The 22,580-nt window shown below is 41.0% G+C and overlaps 1 protein-coding gene and 1 pseudogene across 4 annotated transcripts in view; one reads left to right on the plus strand and one right to left on the minus strand.

Moving 5' to 3' along the window:
* The window catches only part of ABCC4 (ATP binding cassette subfamily C member 4), a 225,002-nt gene that overhangs the window by 116,155 nt on the left and 86,267 nt on the right, over positions 1-22,580 (minus strand). For 3 of the 4 annotated variants that reach the window (XM_025048202.1, XM_006913812.3, XM_025048201.1), the window contains 8 exons: positions 16,503-16,597; positions 16,195-16,281; positions 10,142-10,238; positions 6,620-6,829; positions 5,123-5,257; positions 4,685-4,722; positions 4,188-4,282; positions 2,026-2,172 (listed from right to left, as the gene is read on the minus strand). In XM_025048202.1, coding sequence (XP_024903970.1) covers positions 2,026-2,172; positions 4,188-4,282; positions 4,685-4,722; positions 5,123-5,257; positions 6,620-6,829; positions 10,142-10,238; positions 16,195-16,281; positions 16,503-16,597 — 904 coding nt within the window. The remainder of the gene's footprint in view (positions 1-2,025; positions 2,173-4,187; positions 4,283-4,684; positions 4,723-5,122; positions 5,258-6,619; positions 6,830-10,141; positions 10,239-16,194; positions 16,282-16,502; positions 16,598-22,580) is intronic. The other variant, XM_015590902.2, reaches the window with a different exon arrangement.
* Positions 2,631-2,749, plus strand: LOC112481555 (annotated as a pseudogene).

A 22,580-nucleotide genomic window follows, 5' to 3' on the forward strand; every position in this document is an offset into this window, starting at 1 on the left:
ATATTACATAACCATTAAAGTACACATAATCAATGATGTTTCAACTGAGGCATAATTCACAGCTTTGGCTTGTTCTTCCCATTGTAAAAAGTACAAAAATTTTATCCAAATGGAAATTTAATATCTACCACATAAAAAATTTCTTTAATTAAAAGCACCTTTTAATCTACCACTAAAAGAGTACATAATTCATGGCCCCTAAACATTTTGGGCAAACGAGGCTTATCTTTGGAGTATTTACCTGGGCTTTTATTTTCCTGAAGAAATAACATCCTGCAAATAGATATAGGAGGTGGAGGCAAGATAAACACTCCTGTGCTGCTCTAAGATTAGCAACCTCAAAGATTTAGACATGGTTCCAAATTCCTGAATAATAAATCAGTGGAGATGCATACAGGTCTTGAACATGAAGAGTCTACTTAACTGTGGTCACAAGCATTCAGAGACTGTGATAACAGAAATTCAGTCCCACTCCATGCTCCAAACTTTATGACTGTAGTTTTCAGATTAACTGGCAAAGTAGAGTGCCTTTATAGCCGTAACAGCACAAAAGTCCTCCACTCGCTTTCTAGCCACAGCTGTAATGAGACTGTGGATTTGCGTGGGCCTCTGCGGTATACAATTCCTCGTGCTCCACACAGTGCCTGGACCAAACATTTGTTGACTGAATCAACACATGAGCCTTTCCATCTTATTTAATCCTCACAATGGTGTTGTGAAACAGGAAGGGCAGCAGCAGCTATTTCTGTTTCACAGGTGAAGAAGTTCCAGACGTCGCCACTGTTGTTAAGATTTATTAGGCCCAGGCCATGTCCTAAGCACTGCTCTACACACTGTGAATGTATTAACTGGCTTAATTCCCATAATATCTTAATAAGGTAGGAGTGAAGAGCATCCCCAATTTACAGATAAGAAAAGCCAGGCACAGAGAAGTTAAGTAACTAGCATGATAAGTATTATTAATAACTACAACCAGCTATTACTTGGTAACTGGTACCAGGACTAACACCAGACAGTTGGTTCCAGAGTCTGCACTTTTAACCACAATGCATCCTGCTCCGAGGCTGACCTGCCCAATAGTATCCATGTGCTTTGGCCTGGGTGACACAGCAAGGTAATGGCCAAACCGAGGCTACTCCTATGCTCCCTCCAACCCGCCTCCCCTGCCTCCACAGGTTCTGTCGATCATTATCCATCAAAAACAAAGCCACACTGGGCCTCACCACCAGTCTAACCAACTGAACAGAGTGGGGATGTATGCTGATGAACTAATTCTTCATAGAAACCCAGGTCAGGAGGCTGCCTTCAGAAGCAAGACAAGTCAAAGGCCTCAGGGTGGATTTGTCAACCACATGGAAGCCACCGGATACACTTGTATCAAGAACTTACTACTGACAACCCATCTGGCAGGTACGACCAAGCCTAATATGTAACCAAAAGTCCACTTTAAAACTACAGAGTTAATGACTTTTATTGAAGAAGATATTTGCACTTCACTCTCCTTGGGTTTTAATTAATTTTTCATTACCATTTTTGGTAAACCTCATAGAGCACACACAAGAGCTCTGTGGTTTCAGAAATGGATGGGTAATGAAAGAAAGAAACACACAGCCTGCCTCATGTAGAAAGATTCCTTGTAAAAAGGTCCTTTCTAAAGGATGGCTTAGCTTAACAATATGTAATACAGCCCATGTTTAAGCAGCTAGTCAACTACATTTAAACATGTTTGCACTGAACGTAGGGTGTTTCATATGCCACACGAATGGATTCCTAAATCTTTCAGCAACATAAACATTCATTTATTTTTCCACACACACATAAATTGGAATAAAAGCTTATATACCCCCTCTATTCAGATTTTCTCTGGTAGTAGAAAAATGTCGGGGAAGCTTTTTGCAGAAAATAAATCAACATGCATAGTGCTTTTCTTCCAAGCATCACCTCCATTTGCAAATACTGAAATGCAATCAGGCACTAAATGTGTTAATAAGACATATTTACTGAGAAATTTGGTGTCTGACTTACCTATTGGATTTCTATCAAAGAACAATATTGGAGCTTTCAAAATGGATTCAAACATTTTGTTGTGTAAAGTTTGTGAAGAATTAACAAGGACGTAGAATAACAACAAAGATCTTGCTATGGCGAAAATGAAGATAGCTAGAGTTAAACCTGAAATAAAGAAACATCACTCAGAGCACAGGATCTCTGCATTTTCCTCAACAATATTAAAGCATGTCAGTTTATCAAGATATTATGCAGTTTATTCCATAAAGGATCTGGATTCTATTAAGAGTTTAATGCATTCATAAGATAACATTTATAAAGAAGAATATAAAATATTTCTCTCATTAGATAGCAACTACATGCGAAAAAAAAAATCAGGTGTAAACTACAATGTCATTCTAGTCTTTCCTAATTCAATTACAAGTTCTATTTTCCAGTCTCCATATTCCAAACCTTACTACTTACAACATATCTCATGCTCTAAAATCGTGGTATGTTTTGATACCAGCAGGTGACAGTAACAGGAAACAGGAGAAATGATCGACCATTTCCTTGTAAAAAATGTCCTTGCAGCTTTAAAGAATCTGAAAATACCATAATAAGTTGCAAGTAGAAGATCTCTTTTCTACGGCCATGCTACCCTGAACAAGCCCGATCTCATCTGATCTCAGAAGCTAAGTAGGGTCAGGCCTGGTTAGTACTTGGGTGGGAGACCACCTAGGAAGACCAGGTGTTATAGGCGTAAAAAATTAAAAAAATAAGGGATTGTAAACTGACAAGGTTCCTGCAATCTGTGAGATCAACCAAGGGTTGCCTCGTCTAAACAATAAAAAATAATAAAAAAATAAATTAAAAAAAATTTTTAAAAAGAAAATCTCTTAAATAATTGAATTGCAAGAAAATACAAATTAAACTTTAACATGAGATAATTAATCTAAATGAGAAACTAATCTCTCATTAAATGTTTTATATAAACACAAAGCATTTTTAAATGGACATAATGATTTAAATTATTTTATTAATGACATAAATGAATATACACTATGCATATAAAAAATTAAAATATCTCTCCTAACGTCTCTTGAATTCGTAATGCTAAATAGAGTGGGGATAACTTCTGTAATAAATTCTATCAAGTACTTTTTCCCCCTTCAGATGACGCAACACTCTTTTTTAAATTCTGAAAGCTTCTCAAATTCCTAAATTCCATCAACAGGCAGGCACTTTCTTTAGCCTACATGACTATATAACAGAACCATTTTTCTTCTTCCTTTATGTCTCTCATAGTCTACCAATTTGGCAAGTAAACAGCTAATGGATTTAGATTTCTTAGCAAGTGATCAACGAAATGAATACCAAATTTCAGTGAGCGGGTTCTTAAAAAGATAATTCGCTCTATCTTCAAGGAAAGCTTGTATGAGCATTTCCTGTGGGAATATTTAAAATTTTAGATGAGGATTTCCTTTAAAAGTATGTAATGCTACATATATTCTAAGCACTCTTGTGAAAACAGAGCACTGTGTTAATATTAGTCTGGCAAGCCAAATGTTAAATTACTCACACAGTTGGGAAGGCGATAACATTGTGATCTCAAGGTAAGAAAGAGAGAAGGAAGCCTAATTCCCAGACACTGAATTTTTTCCTGCTTAGCTTCCCTCTTAAGTAATTAGTGAAGCCCAAGAGATGAGCAGTATGGTGAAGGGAGCTTTGCATACCTGCAAGGGAATAATGCTTTTATTTGGGGGGCCTTGCTGCCAGAGGATTTCATCCAAGTTCAACAAAAGCCAAGGTTTATTCAAACAGAATTGGAACAATCCAAACCAGAGGGTGGGGATCCGTTTCTAATCCCCTTGCCCATCCATATAATAATATAAGATTTAGCAAAAGCTACCTATTAGAATAGACAATAGCCACATATTTCCAGTGGCTGATTTTCTGAATGCTCAATCCCGATTTAACTTCCAAAATCTAGTACAGAGCAAAGTAAGATTCTTCGCTGAACCTCTTTCTTCTAGTAGATTTTAAAAATAATTATTCTAATTAATTCACAGAGTAAATGCGACTCAGACTCTTAATCTGTTAAGACATTATTGAATCACTCCTGGAAGCCTAGTTACTCACACAGGCTCATTGTAAGCATCTCAGACTGTCATATAATAGACCTAATGATCACACTTTACCTGAATAAATTCCTAAGTACCAGTTAAGATCGAGCTTTTCGGTTACATTTCCTTTTCCATTTACAGTGATGTTCAGGGCGCTCTGTTCATTTGCCCTATGGAATAGGGAAGAAAAAATATTAATCTACAGATGGAATTTAGACAAAGACAAAAAAAAACAAAAAACAAAAAAACAACCTTAACCTCCACTGAACCTCCACTGGAAGATGACTCCCAGCTTACAGGGTCCCATGTATGTCTACCTTATAAAAATCCAATTTGAATCATGACTTTGAGTTCTCAAAAACTGTCTGTGAAGACGCTGCTAAGGATCAGACATGGGTAGAGACCATGGGAGGGTCACACTCCACCAGCAAGACCTTTAATTTTTCTTCAGGGAAACTAAGTGAGGATTAGAAGAGGAGACTGCACAAACCCCAGCTCTCCCTGCCTCTGTGAAAAAGGGAGGCTTCATGTTGTTTTCACAGCACTTTGCAGTCAGTTTAGAAATAACTCACCAGTATGAAAGCCACCAATCTTGAACAATGTAGGCGACCTAGAGTAGGAAAACAAACACATACAAAAATCAAACTCTAACATCGCTTACCAACTCAAAACTCTCATTCACTAAAATGGATAACTGAAAGGCTCCAGAAAACAGATGGTCCTTCCAGCTCAGACCAAGTTCGTGCTAAGCACAACATCCCAGACAACAATAGGGTAAGTGTATATTACATTTTTAAAACTTTAAAAGACATCCTTTTTTTTCCCCTAGAAGCTCTTTGTAATGTACACACAACACCAGTAAGCATCACTTATTTTGTTCCCCACAGATACCCCATTTCAACACAAATCCAAGTGGACTGCAAAATACAATAATACGGTATAAATAAATATAGTACAAATATAAATATTACTGTAAATATTGAGTTAAAGGCACAAGTGTCCTTATTCACCTGAGCTAGGACGGTTATTAGAAGAAGGAAAATGAGGATAAACCAGTGGGCACCGGCTGTGAAGTAACTCTTATAGGCCTTCATCCCAACTTTTCCTTCAGAACGGCTCTCCTCGGTTAGTGTAACCTGCATATTCTTGATCCGGGAAGGAAAAAAGGTAGTGAGAGATAATATTTTAAATAATCAGCTCTCAAATGTCAAAAGTTCAACAGCATACTCTGTTGGCAAAGCCATGGGAAAACACGCACATCTCATACACCGGAAGGAGTACAAAATGGTACAGCTCCTATGTGGGAGGGTATGGAGATGTCTGGCCATACCCTACATGCATTTGCCCTTGCACCCAGCCATCTCACTTCTAGGAATCTTTAGAAATAAGAAAATATCATTTGCACAAGGTTATCAGTGTTCAAAGTAGAACATCATGATTTCTAGCATATGAACAACACACCCGAGTCAAGTATAAACGCAGAGGCGTGTTTGAAAATAATATGTGAAATAAATGATATGGAGCTAATGTATCACTCTTGATTATTCGTGTCACTCAACAATGGAAACATAAAACAAAGTAGGGGCTCAAAATATTAGCCAAATACAGAAAACTGAGGTCAAGCTGCAAGATGGAGTATGAGAGTTTGGATAGCAAAAGAGAGCATATGTTCTGAATCAAATTGGTTCCTGAATTTTAGGGAGTGATTCCTGAGTTTGAAATGTGAGAAAAAGAATCATCCAGACTCCTAGATTTGGATAGTGGATATCAAGGAAAACCTGTGTATATTTTTAAGGGTGATCTAGTGCATTTCTGCACTTCTGTGTGGAAGACTTGGAATGCATTATCGATTCACATGAGCCAAGGATGTCCTTGGCTCTATACCTGGCTCTATGCTGGCCGCTGGGAATTCAAAGATGGATAAGATGTGGTTCTTGGTCTTAAAGAGTAAGAAAGAAGACAGGAATTAACTCTAAAGTGTCTACCGTGTTCTAAGTCTTTTGCACATGCTATTTCTGGCCTATCACAAACCATCTGACCATAGGGACAAAATAATACCATCAGTCATCTGCAGAGCCAGAACATTCCAACATAGAGGAAATGTAGCTGATTTAATGTGGGCTACAGCAGAATGCAGTCTGAGCGGGTCTTCAAATTAAGCCTTTGGGTGCAAAAGGAAAGCCTGGGGCCACCAAGAGCAAGTAGGATTTACCTATGGTAAATTCAAGAGTTCTAATATCAGTGCGAGCCCCATATACCTTGGGGCTTATAGCAGTAAGCTCACTATTGATCTCAGTGAGATTTTCCATCTTATACCCAGAGGAGAACCTCAATCAGTCCTGCCCCCTTGGTTCTATTTTAATTCTACAAATTCCATGGAATAAGGCCTTGGAAACTTAGGATCTGTTTGGGGACAAATGTAGATGTTATGAACAGAGCAGACTGAGGATCCATGAGGCCACTAAGTGCAGACAAAACCAGGGCAAGTTGCAAGATGAGAAACTCACAGCTTCGCTCTCTAGAGCACCGTCTTTCAACGAGGGTCTAGAAGACTGTTGAGACCAAACTGAAGACTCCGAGAAGGTCCGACTCCTCAGTGTGGGACTTCCTGGAATGGAAGATTGTTCAGCCTCCTCATTTTCCTTCTTCAAAAGGGACCCAAAATCTATCCCGGATTTCAGAAACTCAGTGTAAGTTCCCTTTTGTACCATTTTACCCTAAAATAAAAATAAAGAATTTGAGAGAAATACATTTGCATTTGATAATACCAATCTAATCTAATACTAATCAAAAAAAGTTAACTGGTTTTAAATTATGATTTTCATAAGAATATTATTTTTAAGTGTGGAATTCTAGTTGACAAAATCTAATGCAATTCACCTCAACACAGAACTGAGCATTCTGTTCTCTGCCAAAGCCTGTGTTGGGTGCTGGGGGATATAAAAGAAATGTGTAATCATGTGTTAAAAATAGAGATGAATGACATAAGTACCGCGGTCATTTAAGGAAACAAAAAGTATAGATGTTAGTGGGAGTATCAGTACAGTCTTCTTAGACAGCATGAAAATCAAGATGTCTGCTTGTTCAAAACAAGCAGAATTTGAAAGAACAGAGTCAATTGGGGTGGTTATTCCAGGGAGAAAAAAACAAGATTGACAGAGAAGTGGGCACAAATCCTTCTGCATAGGTAAGAGTCATTCGTCAAATCTTTCCTGACCACTATCAGAGTATTATGTGCACCACTGGGACAAGATGTGTGGGAACCAGCCTTGGACATGGAACTCATAAGCTGCATCTTCATGCCCTTTACTCTGAAACTGCTCCCAGTACTCAGGAAGTGCCTGACTATAAGTTCAAAATTCCATCTGTTAAACAAGGAGGGGTGGCCCTAATACCTTGGTGGCCATCCCTCCTTGTTTAACTGAAACTGAAACTTAAGCCAGAGCCAATGAACTCAAATCCAAGAAAATGAAACTGAGAACAACCACAAGCAGCCAACTAGGCTTTCCCAAATCATGCAACTGCTTAAGTTATAGCCAATCGGATAATTTTTAAAAATATATGCGATACTTCATTACATAGGTTCCTCTCCTTACAAAGTTATATAAAATAATGTGCAGATGTTTTCACTATTTTCTCCCCCTGTGAAACAAGACTCAGCTGACTTACTCGGTAGTAAACAAAATATTAGACAAAAGCCCAGGACGCAAAACAAATCAAAGGGCAGCCCTGGGTAAGGCAGGTCAGGAGGAAGGCAGCCCAGCCCGCCCAGTATCCTTCTCACCCCATCCCCCAGGGGGTCCACTGAGAAAAATCTAATAAAGCTTTTGGGAACTATTGGAAGCTGCAGAATTGGAAAATCATTCATGATACATAGTGTCTTGTTCCACTTGGGAGGCAAAATTCATACACCTTATTTAATGAAATTACCAGTTTCCACTTAGTATCTGTAAGATGCATAGGAACATGACTATGGTATAGAGAGAGCAGTTTTACTCAGCAGCCAAATGCTGACAATTCTAAGAGGGGACAAGGGGGCAGCCAATACCTTTCTGCTATTAGAGAGGGACCAAACAGTCATAATGGACCCCAACTAATCCAGGGGTGCTCACAGGTGGACAAATGGTTGTTTTGATCATACTAAAACTGGGGGTAATAATCTCAAAAAAGCAATAAGGGGACCCCCAGATCATCTAGGGACCAGCTCAATAGGCTCTAGTCCTGCCCACCAATTCTGTGCTCATCATACTGCCAACACGGAGGTTAGTCCCACTCTTTTGCACGTGAATTTAGTTGTTCTCAAGCCTGAGAACTCTGAGCTCCCCACCACTGGAGGAGTGGGGAAGAGTCAACACATGAAACTGCTTCTGAAGGCTAGCAATTCTACATGTTAATAATCTTTCTTAGGGCAGAAATTTATTTAATGAAGTGAGGCATTTGACCAAAAGCCTCTTGGAACAGACAAGGGTTAATGATGGAGGTGCTAAAGCACAGAGGCAAGCAAGCTTAAGAGTGATGAATCAAACAAACACTAAGCCTTAAAAATTCTCACTAACCTCCATCCCTACCCCCAACCACACTAGCCGTTGTGGGTTAAATCGTGGCCCCGCAAAAGATATGTTCAAATCTCAAACATGATACCCATGACGGTGGCCTTATTTAGAAATAGTGTTTTTGCAGATGTGATCGATCAAGTTAAGACGAGGTCATACCAGAGTATGGTGGGCCCTAAATCCGATATGCCTGGTGTCCTTACAAAGAGAAGAGACTGATACAGACTCAGGGACAATGACCTGTGACAATGGAGGCAGAGACCGAAGTGCTGCAGCTGCCAGCCAAGGACACCAAGGATTGCCAGTGAACATTGGCAGCTGGAAGAGGCGAGGAAGGAGCCTTCCCCAGAGCCTTCAGCGACAGCATGGCCTTGCCAGCATTTTGATTTTGAATGTGTAGCCTCCAGAATAGCAAGAATGAATTTCTGTTGTTTTAAACCACCCCGTTTGAGGTACTTTGTTACAGCAACTCTAGAAAATGACACAAAACTAGCCTAAGCCCATACTTGTATATTCTGAATTTCACTAAGACTTATAACTGTTTCTGCTAGTGCCCCTCCAATGACCATCAAGAGGGATCTTTTTAAAAATCACACATCAGACTACATCACTTCTAGGCCTGCCGCCCATCGCTCTCGCCCATCTCCTTCCATGCTCCCCCTGCTCGCTCTGCCTCAGCCACACTGGCCTTCCTATTTCTTCAGCATGCCAAGTCAGTTCCTGCCTCATGGCCCTGCCACTGGACCCTCTGCCTCAGATGCCCCTGCCCCAGGTTACTGAGTGGCCAGCATCTTCATGTCACTCAGGTCATGAGAGGTACTGCCTGCTCAGGGAAAGTCAGGATATCAACCTCCACACCTCTATCCCTTTTGTCACACATATTCTCATAAGGATGGTAGCTCCATGATGCGAGGAACTTGTCTCACAGCTACACAGGCTCCCACATATACTGGGCACACATAAAGTCCTGTGCAGTGAGACTTACAACTGACTACACCAGGAGAGCGGGTGTCTCTGACCAGGGGATGCTCAGCTATCCAACACTTCTGGTATTAATGGAAAACACTCTTTAGGGAAACCACATATGATAATCAAATGGACGCGAGCATGTCTTCGTATCTCTAATTTCTAAATAACACTTTCACTTAAGTCATGGAAGAAGAAAACAAAAAGTTCTAAGTAAAACAGCATCACCATCCTTAACAATTTCACCAGAACAGTTATAATTTAGTAACTCTGAGTCCTTAGGAAGTTTATGTAGTTTAGGGTATCTGGCTTAAGATGTGATAGTGACATTTCTACACGTCCTTGGATTCATCCTCCGTGGGTAGATAGCAGCTCTGAGTAGAAAGGGATGGACAACTGAGGAGGAAGAGGGAGTTTACCATGAATGCAAGGAGCGTGACCTGCTGAGAGGCCTTGCCTTCAACACGCCTGAGAGACAGCAAGCTCCAAAGACTTCTAGAAGTTACTTACATCTTTCAATATCAGAATCTGACTTGCAGCTTTTAGGTACTGCAACTGATGAGTCACTAAGATTGTGATCTTCTCATGCAAGGTTTGACAAATACACCTATAAATGTAAGAGGTACAGTATGTAAAGATACATCAATGGGGGTGCTCCGAATTGAAAAATGTACATCTTGAAAACATAAGGAGGCAAAGATAACATAGTAGTCAAAGACCTGTAATTTAAATACCAGTATAAATACAAATTAAATACAAATATAAATCAATGCAGCCAATGAGGTCCTCAAATTCACCAGTAGCCAACTTGAGTCCAGCTTCACTACGAAATTCTAAAAAGCAGTCCAATGCAGGAGGTAGCAACTGCTAAGTTTTTTTTTTTTTTCCCCTAAAACTCGGCTAAACAATTCCTTATATATTTCATGTTGAAAAAGAATTGAGCAATAGTGAGATTCCAAAACCTGACTGAACTGAAATACTAATTATTTTATCAGTGTAGGAATGGAGGGTGGGACCTATGTCCTATAAAAATGCGTACATTTTTCTTAGACAGTTTCCTAGGTGATTATTTATGATTTATGGTGTATATATTAAGCAAAAGAAAAAAAAAATCTTAAGTTCTCAGTAACCTTCGCATTTTTTAGACACTTCTTCCTAAATGATTTTAGAAAATAAATGCTAGTACAGCCTTGATTAGTCCCCACAATACTCCCAGTCCCCTCCAGGAAGCACATCTTCTTTTGCTAGGACTGAAAACCTATCGAATATGAAAATGAAAGAACAGAACCTGAATGGCCTAAATCGTTGTAGAAATGACCCAGTGGCTCCAAGGACATACTAATTCTCTCGGTGAAGACCCACCTTAGTATTCGACCTTTGAGACTTTTTTTTTAAATAGTAACCCCTTAAAGTGCTCCTACATTTTGAATACAGACCCCTAGGAACTAAGCCTCAGCTGCACCCACAATGGTCCGTGACCCCTCCAAGTTAGCGAGTAGTTGGTACCAGGCCCCAGTGACCACAGGCAGGGCTCCGGGCACACACTCTGGTGTCCCGAGTCCCACACTGAACAAATCTCAGGACCATGACCACAACTCAACCTGCTGAGGAGGATCCGATCAAGAGTTCTGGAGGAACTCAGACTGGAGTTCATATCCTTGCCTTGCTCTACCTCCTACTAGACCGACAATGTCAGCTGAGCTACTAAACCTCGCTGAAGCTCAGTATCTTCATCTCAGAATAACAAATGTCAACTCATAGGCATAGAAATAAATCCACTTAGTAAATGTTAGCGCCATTCTCCACTCTTCCCGTTACTCATAAGAGGCCATCTGCTTTGGAGCTGGGACAGAAAAGTCCTAAGAGGACACTTTTGAGACTGGGCCTATGACCAAAAGCGAGACCCCAGGGTGTAGATGCACATACTATCATTTCATTCTTTAAGTCCAAAAGGATTGCTTTTTCTATTTTGACATGTCTTCATTTGGCTTTCATACCAAAGTTTCTTAACCAAGTCAACCCCTCATCGGGCTTAGTAGGAAAGCTTTCAATGGAATTATTTCTCCTTAATTCAAAATTACCTGCCATTAATCCCTAAAGGCAGATGTTAATCAAATCTGATGGGTTACTGCATCCGAGATGGACCAACTGAACAGCTTTAAATTGTTTTCTTCCTAACATTCCATCACAGATGAGGTAATGTAATTACAATGATATTGTTAGTTGATGAGCTGAAATTTTTTCTAAGTTATGATTTTCATCAAAATTTCCAGGAAAATAACTCTATTTTCCAAATTTTTAAGAGTAAAAATTTCCAAGTCAGGCCGTAAGTAAAAGATTGATTCCACAATGAGTTGTTTAACTCTCATTTTGTATAAGGGCTGTGTTAAGAGGTATCACATAGTGGAGAAAGGGACAGAAAGAAACTGTCGCAACCTTCATTCACTCAATCAACAAACACTGGTTGAGGTCCCAGGCACTAAGTGCTGAGGATACATCCACCAGTAGAGAATACAGGATATACTCTGCATCATGTGAAGGGAGACACACTAAGTGAACGTGGAAAATGCACTACGTGATATGTGCTATGAAGGAAAAGCAAGGTGATGGTTGCACTTAGATGGAGGTGACACGTGAGCCAAGAGAACATCTGGGGAAACATCCCTGGAAGAACAAATAGCAGGAGCAGTGGTTCTGGGACAGAAACATACTGTGCAACGGCGCCTTCATGCATTCACAGTTTAGTGGGGGATGGGGGGCGTGTAACGATCAAGTACATCCTGTTGTGGGCTGTGGGAAGACAGGAAGCTCGCAGTTCCCCTGGAGGGACAGGAGGGGAAGGCGGAAAGGTGGGGAGGCAGTAGTGGTGTCCTTCATCTTTTTTCTTTGCCCTGGCACACTGTCCCCTGGCTCTTGGACAGAAGGAACAATATCTGTACAGACAGACAGGTATGAGAAGGGGCTCACCTCATCCAGAGCACTCCACAGAAGCCGGTGTGGCTGGAATGTATATTGAGGCTGTGCAAGGAAATGCTGGAAAGGTGAATGGGGCTAGAATGCATAGAACCTTGCTTGCCCTTTCAGGACTTTGAGCTGCATCCTGAACAGGAAGGGAATCTGAAGGTCTGAGGCAGGAAGGGTGAACTGAGAAGGCAGCAGTGTGGGAGATCTGATTAGGACAGACCCAAAGAACTAATTATGCAGGAGCTGACACGCGGCTTTCTAAAATACAACACGGGTCTGTAGCCTGGGACAGATTTGACTGACATCAATTAATCTAAGTGCTCCTAACCTTCCGTACGTGATAGAACCCACTTAATGTTGACAGTATATGGTTGTAAAATCCACAGACATTAATAAAATAACCTTGGATATATATTCATGACTTATGTAAACTGTTAATGGTGGTAAAAGTGTAATTCATTCACTTTTAATACAAAACACTTCATATTACTAAGCTTCAACACAACCGCCATCTTTCATAGTATATTGTTCAATCCAATTTTCTAACTCGTTGAGAACATTCTCCAGTTGCTGCTGAGTGATTTCCTAAATTGCATTCGTGCTCCCTGCCCTGTTTCCCTAAAGAACGTGGTTCTGATTAGCAAACAACAATTTTAACAAGCTTGCTTCTATCAAGTGTATATCCAAAGTCATTAAACCCGAAAGGTGCGAGAGGACTTTATAAACACCTGTGTTCGAGGAAGAACTTGGGAGAGCTTGTGTGATAAGCATACTGATACTTAGCAATTAAAACCCCTCCTCTTTCCTCCTCGTGATGTGATTGCAATGGCTAGCGGAAACTGTTCTTGGAGTGATGGAGAACTTGTGCAGACTCACATCAGACAGGGTGACGGACCCGTGGGGGTGCAAGGTAGAGCGCAGGGAACGGGAAGGCTGAGCTACTCACGATGCCACTGAGGATGGGGGAGTGGGAAATCTCTCCGTCAGTGCTAGTCTCCTGTCACTGAACTCAGTACAGCCCGCAAGGCACTTCTCTGCCTCAGAAAAAATTCATCGAGTCACATTCAAGATGGGTGGAAAAGAGAGGTCAGATCATACAGCTGGAGGTCATGCCAAGTGTCAGCTGGCCCTACTCTCTGCATTCTGAAAAATTCGATGTACTATGTGCTATTTTTATGGTGATAAAATTTATGTAAAATAAAATTTACCATTTTAACCATCACCACCATCCATCTCTAGAACCTCTCACCACCCCAGTAAATAAGAACACTCTACATATACATTCTGGTGGGAAAATGTTAGGGACCCGCCCAGGGACCCATGCTTAGTGGATGGCCGTGAACTTCAGCTCCTAGTGTCCAGGCTCAGAGCTGCCTCACACTCGCACTCTCACACCGCTGGCTCTGTTTGAATCTCTTCTTTTTTTCAGGATCTGTTGTAAATGAACCGTGCACTCTCCACACTCACATGTTGATGCCTTAACCCCCCTCCCTTAGAATTTAGTGTTAGGGCCTTTAAAGAAATAATTAAGTTAAAATGAGGACGTTAGGGTGGGCCCTAATCCAATCTGACTGGTTTCCACAGAAGAATAGATTAGGACATAAGAGAAACACCATGGACACAGGTGAACAGAAAGGCCATATGAGGACAGAGCAGGAAGATGGCCATCTACAAGCTGAGGAGAGAGGCCTTAGGAGAAACTGAACCTCTGGACACCTCGGTCTTGGACTTCCAGCCTCCAGAACTGTGAGAAAATAAGTCTGTTGTTTAAGCTGCCCAATCTGTGGTACCTTGTCATGGCAGCCTGCTATAGACAAAATGTTTATGCCTTCCCAAAATTGACACATTGAACTGTAATTCCCAATGTGACTGCATTTGGAGTTAGGGGCTTAGGGAGGTGATTAGGTCATGAGGGCTGAACCCTCGTGAATGGGATTGTGCCCTAGTAAAGGAGACCTCAGAGAACTGCCCCCACCCCTTCCTCCATGTGAGGACACAGAGAGAAGATGAACCAAGAAGCAAGCTGTCACCAGATACTCAATCTGCCTTGTTCTCAGACTTCCCAGCCTCTAGAACTCAGAAAACAAATTTGTTATTTATAAGCCACCTAGTCTATGGTATTCTGTTATAGCAGCCTGAACAGACACAGCCCTAGCAAACTAATACAGGACCTCACAGCAAGTACTTCCGAGCAACTTCCCTCTGCTACAGAACCCACATCTTGCTGTACAACCTGTACTTCCTGCAGCAGGACGTGCCTGCTGTTCTTTTCACATGTCTTGCTTCTTTTTATGTCTACAGCTTTGCTTCCGCTACTCCCTTTAGCAAAAGGAAATGAATCCTATAGCTTCCACACACCCTGCCCAGCCTGCAGGCCCACAGCACCTGTCCTACCAAGCCCAGTCCAAGGTGAGTTTTACAAGCTGGGCTGAATGCCTAGAGCTGCCCACTTCTACTTCCATTTAGCATTTATTATCTTTACAGGGTGAACTCTTCCCATCCATGTGTCTTGACAAACTCCACAAATTCCTTAGGGGCCAAAACAGATCTAAACTTCTTGATCTCCCTTTCTCTGCCCAGTATGCACCCTTACCCTCTCTGGCTTACTGTCCTCCTTTGTAAACCTAGGTGCTTTGTGCAGTAACATTTGTAAGAGCATCTATCTCAGTGCACACAGTAGTGCCTAAGTGCAACCGAAAGGGTTCATTGGCTTGAACAAGGTAAACAACAGCAAGATAACTGTGGGATAGATATGGATGCTGTTTTAGCAAAAGCAAGTTCATGACGCTTTTGAAAAGGCTAGGTTAGACTTCATAGGAAGCATCCGTCAGCGCACGTTAGGTTACGGTACACACAAAAAAGAGATTCGGATTGTAGCTCAGTGGCTCGGTGGCTCAGCAAAAGCCAAAGAAAACAAATTCCAGAAACACAAAGTGAGAGGCTGGAGTTAATCCAGATTCTAGATACCTAGTTTTAAATTCAAGTTAACCCTATATTTGTGGGTCTTATTAGTTCGAACGAAGCAATATTAAATGATTGAAGCCATACTCTGCTGTGGAACAAATCATTAAATTCTAGACTTTACTAAGTATTTTCAACCTACAGAATAATAAATGTAAACCAACAAGGCCTTTCCATGGAAGATCTATGTTGGTACTGAAAACTTCGCTTCTAACATGCCACAAATGATAGAGGAAAAGAACTGGTAACCAAGTACCAGGTTACTACCCACCGGTAAGTTACTGTTCCACCTGTGGATTTAAAAACCGTACATCATCTTTACTCCTGAGGTCTGGATCCATCAACAGTGTCTTGGTTATCAAGTGTGAGTGGGTGGGAGGACTTGCACAATTTGCCATTTATTTCTTAACTCCCTAAAGCATATACTCGCCACACACCTGCACACAGTTAGTACCTTCTGTATTTTCCCATCTTGACCTCATATCTGCAAAATTTCTCTAAACTGGATCTTCTGTAGAGGGAAGGGAGGGAACATCAAAGCTGAACAAGCTCGATCTTCTGAGGCACAAAGACGGTCCTGAGCCCTCTCCACAGGATTCTTAGAAAGCAGAAATCACACAAAAAATGAGCAAACTCACAGTTGGAACAGGTGCTTTCCGACTTCTGCATCCACTGCACTGAGAGGATCGTCTAGAAGGTAGATGTCTGCATCCTGATATACTGCTCTAAAAACATAAAGAGATATCAGACTGACAAACAGTTCACGCCCCCTGGATCTCATCTCCGAATTCGATAGCTCAGATGATACTCATTCCAAGACCCAACGAAATAATCTAAGACTAGTGTTTCACACAGTACCCACACACGGTAAGCAAGGACTGCGTGTTAACCCTCCTAGAAATAGCACAAGAGGCACATGTAGAACAGCAGCTAAAACGCGATTTACCTTGCGAGGTTGACCCGGGCTTTCTGCCCTCCACTCAGCGTGGTTCCCCGATCTCCTATCATAGTTAGATCTCCATTCTCCAAAAGCTCCAAATCCTATATGGAGATAGAAAAAAAAAAAAAAAAAAACTTAAAATGCATTCTACTGTCATCTTAAACTTTTAGCATTAGTTCTTCATACATGTATTTGATCGATAGCAATGGATACATTTCATAGTGACTAAACTATAACTTTGAACCTTTAAAAAAACTCACAGGGTTTTTGTCTTCATCCTGTAGTTTTTAACAGCATTTATGCCTTTAATTATTTTAACAGATATTTATTGAACATCAACTATATGTCAGGCATTGTTCTGGGCACAGTGAATTGAATGGAAAATAGTCCCCAGAGTTTCCATGTTGGGAGACTGGCAATACGAAAAACTAACATGAGTACAAGCACTAAGTACTATGAAGGAAAAGGAAGTCAGCTAAGGGGGATAGCGAGTGAAGGAGGGAAAGTTTACTTTATATAGGGGTGGGGAAGGGCTCTGATCAGAGGAGGGTTTCAGCCAATAGAGACTCATTGGAGGCGGAAGCCAGCCTGCAGAGATCTGGAGAAAAAGTGTTCCATGTGGAAGAATGAGCAAGTGCATGGGGCAGATACACCCCCAAGGTGCTTGAAGACTAGCACGGAGGCCAGTAGAGCTGGAGCAGAGTGAGTAAAGAATACAGGGGATGGGCGAGGCCCAGCAGGTGGGGCTGTGGTTTCGCTCCGAGTGAAACGGGAAGGGGCACGGGGGAGAACTGACATGATCCGGCTTGGGCTTTTAAGGAATCACTCCTGCCTCTTTGTAGAAAACAGATGGTAAAGGGGCAGGAAAAGGCAGGGTACAAGTTAGGCTACGGCAATAATCTCGTTGAAAGATGACGGTGGCAGGGATCAAAGCAGAAGCAATGAAAATGGAGGGAAGTGGTCACATTCTGGACAAATTTCAAAATTAAATCCTGTAAGAGCTGCTGATGGGATGAGAGTGGGTTGCAAGAAAAGAGGAAGACTGCATTGTTTTTGGCATGAAAGGGGCAAAGAACAGGGTCACCAGTTACTGAGTTTAAGAGGATGATGGATGCAGGTTTAGGAGATAAAATACAGATTTTGGTTATGGGCAAGCTGAGATACCTATGGGTGATGTCAAGCTGCTGCTGAAGGTCTGTGTTAGAGGTACAAATGTGAAAGCTGGCGGCACATACATAGCTTGTAAAGGCACAGGACTTATTTTATCAAGGAGTGTGTTTTAACTAGCCATTTTGCTGATCTCAGTCTCAGCTTCCCGCTTTCAGAGAAGGGATGACACCTGACCCATGTCTTCACAGTGTTGTTTAAGACAGACACAGTGATAGAGTGACAGACAAGATCTATACAAGAAATAAGCGCAGAAAGAGCAGTCTGGGCAGGAGAAACCAAAGAAAAACCAAAATGTTCGAGGGACATTGAGCAGACCAATTGGACTAAATAGAGGCTTGTTCCATGCAATCCAGGAAAAACTCAAAGCTGAGAAGGATAAGAAGTTTTGATTTAAAGATCTGGGAATCTATCGGAAGTTATATTTAACTCTTAATTAAGTAATAAATAGACAAATCACGATACCTAGATAAAAAGATGACAACGACATCCCCAAAATGGCAGTATAATGATCAGGTTTAAGTTACACATTTAATGTTAGAAATCTTTACTTAGATTGCCTATCATCATTATTAGACAGATCCTGACGTAGACAAGCAGAGTTTAGGGGCAGTTTGTTGGTTCTCTACTCTCAAAGGTCAACCTAGGATACATGGCAATACCTTTCTGCAAATGAAGCCCTCATTTTTCCGTCTCCACTTTGGCAAACATGGAGGAGAGAGCAAGTGACACATGGGGATCTCCAGGATAAACAAGTCCTTTGATCTCCCTAAGACTCGCTTTCCTTTTCTACAAAATGTGCAGGAGAAACAAGAATTACTCAACTCGAGGATGCTGTGAGAACCAAAAGAGTAAGTATAAGAACACCCTCACCAGATGGAAAAAGAACATGAATTAACTTTTGCTATTGTTGACCAATACGTATTTTCTGATCAAACCAACAGTGGGATTGCATTCACATTCTGACACAGTGTGAATCACAATATGCCAAGCACACCAACAAGAGAAAAGAGCAAAGGAGTGTCTCCATCATAACCCATTCCCTGAAGGCCCGCCAAAACACACAGGCGCTCAGAGTTCCCTGCATACTCAAAGCTTAACTGGACTGCATCAAATGAAAGGCAGTGATGGCTCTATCATGAAAATTCACTATTATTTCACATTTTTTCTTTGTTGAGCTCAAAAGTTAGTACCATCTCTTGCTTTTGGTTTTCGCGAAAAAACAATGAGCCATTTTAAGATAGGTTCCCAGACTTCTGGGAGCGCGCGCACACACGCACACACGCGCACACACACACGCATACACGCACACACACACACACGTTTACTTTGTCTCTCTCTTTCATGGTTGACAGTCCTTGCAAAGTGTCCTGCTTAGATTTTTATGCCTTGATTTTACGTTGTTTTGTTCCTTCTTAAAAATAGCACCACACTGTAGCACAGCAATCTTGGCTATTTTCTAGAAAAGGAACTTAAAACTCACTATTTCATTTAGGACATTTAGGAAATAAGAAATGGGCTCTCTTCAAGTCTGGTAAAAGAAGGACTCTGAGTGTGTTGACTCTGCAAACTATTTATAGACAAGCCGCAGACGAAAAAAACATTTCAAAGGATCTGAAGGAACACCCGAGTCAGACTAATTTCCTAACCACAATTTTCTGATTTGGTTGGAGGAAAAAGCCTGGGTTGAGCATATATGACAATTCCTCCCAATGACAAGAAGGTATTCTTACATTACTCCTAAGTTAAATTTAACTGATTATTTCATCCACAACAGCTTTCACTGAAAAGCAGATACATAAACTAGAGGAAAACCAGGAAATGGCTACACTGGTTTGATGTTGCCAGGCCAAAAACATCAAGTGCCCTTTAGCAATGGTAGAGACTTACAGCAGAAATGTCATTGAGCACACTGCTGCAATAGTTCGTGAGGGCCAGACGCGAGGCCCCAGCAATCAAGGGCTGGATTCCAGGGTCGAACAGCAGGACTCCCATGAGCCTTTGTTCCTAGCTTTTCCTCTATTTGGAATTACCTTTCCTATCACGGCCTGTCAATAGCCTGCCTACCCATCTTTCCAGGCCCAGCTCACTCTCCTCCATGAAACCATCCCTGAGTTTTCCCAGTCAGAAGTCATCTCTCTTTTTGACCGGGTTCCTAAAGTTTTGTTTATATTTCTCCTGAAGAACACATCTAATTCTGCTTCATAATATGTATGCTTGCACATGGCTTCTCTCCCCATTAGTCAGCTCCTGGATGGTAAGACCTATGTGCCAATCACTGTGCTGGATGCCTTATACTGATCATCTCTAATCCTCACAAAAGCTGGACAGTAAGTTCACTCAGACCTCTGCATCCGTGGGTTTCTCATCTGCAGATTCAACCAACCCTGGATGGAAAACAGAATTTTCCAAAAGTGGTTAGGGATCCATGGATACAGAGGGCTGACTGTATGCTTGTTCTACGTCATTTTATGTAAGAGACTTGGGTATCGGAGGGAAGTCCTGGAACCAATCCTCTATAAATAGCAACAGATGACTATACTGAACTCATTTCACAGAAGAGGAAACTGAGACTAAGTGAGATTCTATAACTGGTCTGAGAACTATTAGCTATTAAACGGAATGGCTGAAATCTGAACCAAACTCATCTCAGTTCATAGGCTCTTTCTTCACATTATGCTGTCCCCTGTGGTTACTGAAAAATACATTTGAAATGAATGCAATATTGAAATAATTCAAGACCTTGTAGCCCTTAATATTTAAATATAGAAATATCAATAAATTTGGTCTCCATATCTAGATTAGCCTCATGTATCCCTTTTGTACTCATGACTTCTCGTTTCCTATTACGTCCTAGGCAAGCGATACAGTTATTTCAATTGAGAGATAAAAAAATAAAGATATAACAACAATTATTCTGCTTGTTAAGACAATCTGAAAAAAATGTCCAACTTGGCAGGAATGTGGCAAATATGAGAAGAAATTATAAGCTTATGAACATCCCAAAAGGGTCTGTAAATTCAAGCGATCTATGTGGGAAAATATTAGACTAGAATTTATCAGTGCTATATCTTTGAACATGTACTGCCTAAAAGTTTTTAAAAGTCTTCACAGAGTAAAAGATAATATGCAGAAAAATGTTACATAATATATTGTTTATGGTATGGTAACACATATTTCTTGTTGATTTATGTAATGTACTATGTGTGGAACATCTATGCAAATATCAACTCAGATAATGAATATATACTCAGATACATTCCTTCTAACATGTCATATTTTATAGATGCAATTTTATCCAAAACTGGCTGTTCTTATAATTAAGAGCTAATTTTTGAACATTATTCTAACACTTATAGTGCTTGTTTGTCCCTTGCAATCGGGAGCTTTAAAATCATTACTGCATTTCATCCTCAAAACAATCTTATGAGGTTGATAGTATTATTATCTCTACTTTACAGATAAAGAAACTGAGGCTTTGTAAAGTTCACACAATTAGCCAAAATCACACACGCAATAAGAGAAACTAAGACTCAGCCCTAGAGTTGTCTGACTCCAGGGCCTTCCAGTTTAACTGTGACTCCTACAGGACCTATCGTTATTATGTTGTTTCCTAAATTATGTTCTAGAATTGACTACAGTGTTACTTCGAATATGTCATCAGCCTAAATCGATGTTGCTAGATATGATTACTTCCTATCTCCTTGTTTTATTATAGAAATGTTTTCAGCTCAATGAACTTAAAAGTTTATTTCAAATAGATCCAGTATAATACATCCAGTTGTTATTAATACACGTAATGTAAGAAATGTTCTGTTGTTTCCTCCGGGATTGGGGGTAGGGGATAAGGAGAAATCTTTATTATATTTATATGGATGGATGAATGTATATATTTAGAGAAAAGGCTATAATAGGAACAATAGCTAGCTACCATTTACTAAAAATCTGGAGTGTTTGCATTTTACAGGCTTTATCTGTGGTCTTTACAATAATTCCACACCTCTCCCATTTAATAGGAAAGGAAGTGAGACAAACACCTGGAATAACAGTCCCGAGGACTGTTTCTCTCCAAAGGCCAAAGCTTTGCTACTACGTATGAAGTCTCTATATCTACAGGCCCCAATTATCCGTGGCCATTCATGTCCATCCATTGACACATGAATTCCAAAGGGAGATATGCAAAAGATCTCACAACTCATTAAAAAACCTCTTGGAAACCTTCTGACTCAATGTTCTCATTCTGCAGAATAAATGTCAGAGGCCCAGGCAGGTGACAGGACAGGTCCAAAGTGACAGTGAGCAAGTGACAAAGTGAAGGCCAGGACTCCACTCTTTTCTTCTCCACCCTGGGCCTCTCTTCCAGCCAAGGCCCTAACTTCACGCCCATGTGTCATACAGCAGAACAAGATGACAGTCCATGTTTGCAAGTCAAGTCACATACAGAAGAATCACTGTGCAGCCCAACCCTGCAAGGGCCCACTTCCCGACGGAGCCTGTGTGCCACAGAGATACCCACAGAGTGGACGAAGCCACAGAACACTGCTCCCATTACAGGGCCACGTGGCTGTGGCAAAGGCATCAGTCCCTGGGGAAAATGCTGCCTGGCAGCTACCGTTCCCAACACCTGCTTTTCTCCAGAGATGCTCAAATGTGGGAGAGTAGAAAAGACAGGGCTGAGGTATCACTGGAAAGACAAGGATGTGCGATCAAACACCTAGACACTGGCCTAGGTCTCTGGAGTCTGACCTGGGATCAAGCACTGCACTTGATTCAGGTAAAGAGGAAATGCCTGAGATCTGTTTATTCTACATTTCACATTCCACCTTCATCGATCAGCTAATTTTTGAAATAGTTCTTCCTTATAAACTTTCTCAAGTGAGAAGTAGTGAGGCATCGTGGGAAAGCATGGGGTCTGGG

This window comes from Pteropus alecto, unplaced genomic scaffold (assembly GCF_000325575.1).
Source record: "Pteropus alecto unplaced genomic scaffold, ASM32557v1 scaffold72, whole genome shotgun sequence".
Lineage (NCBI taxonomy): Eukaryota > Metazoa > Chordata > Mammalia > Chiroptera > Pteropodidae > Pteropus > Pteropus alecto.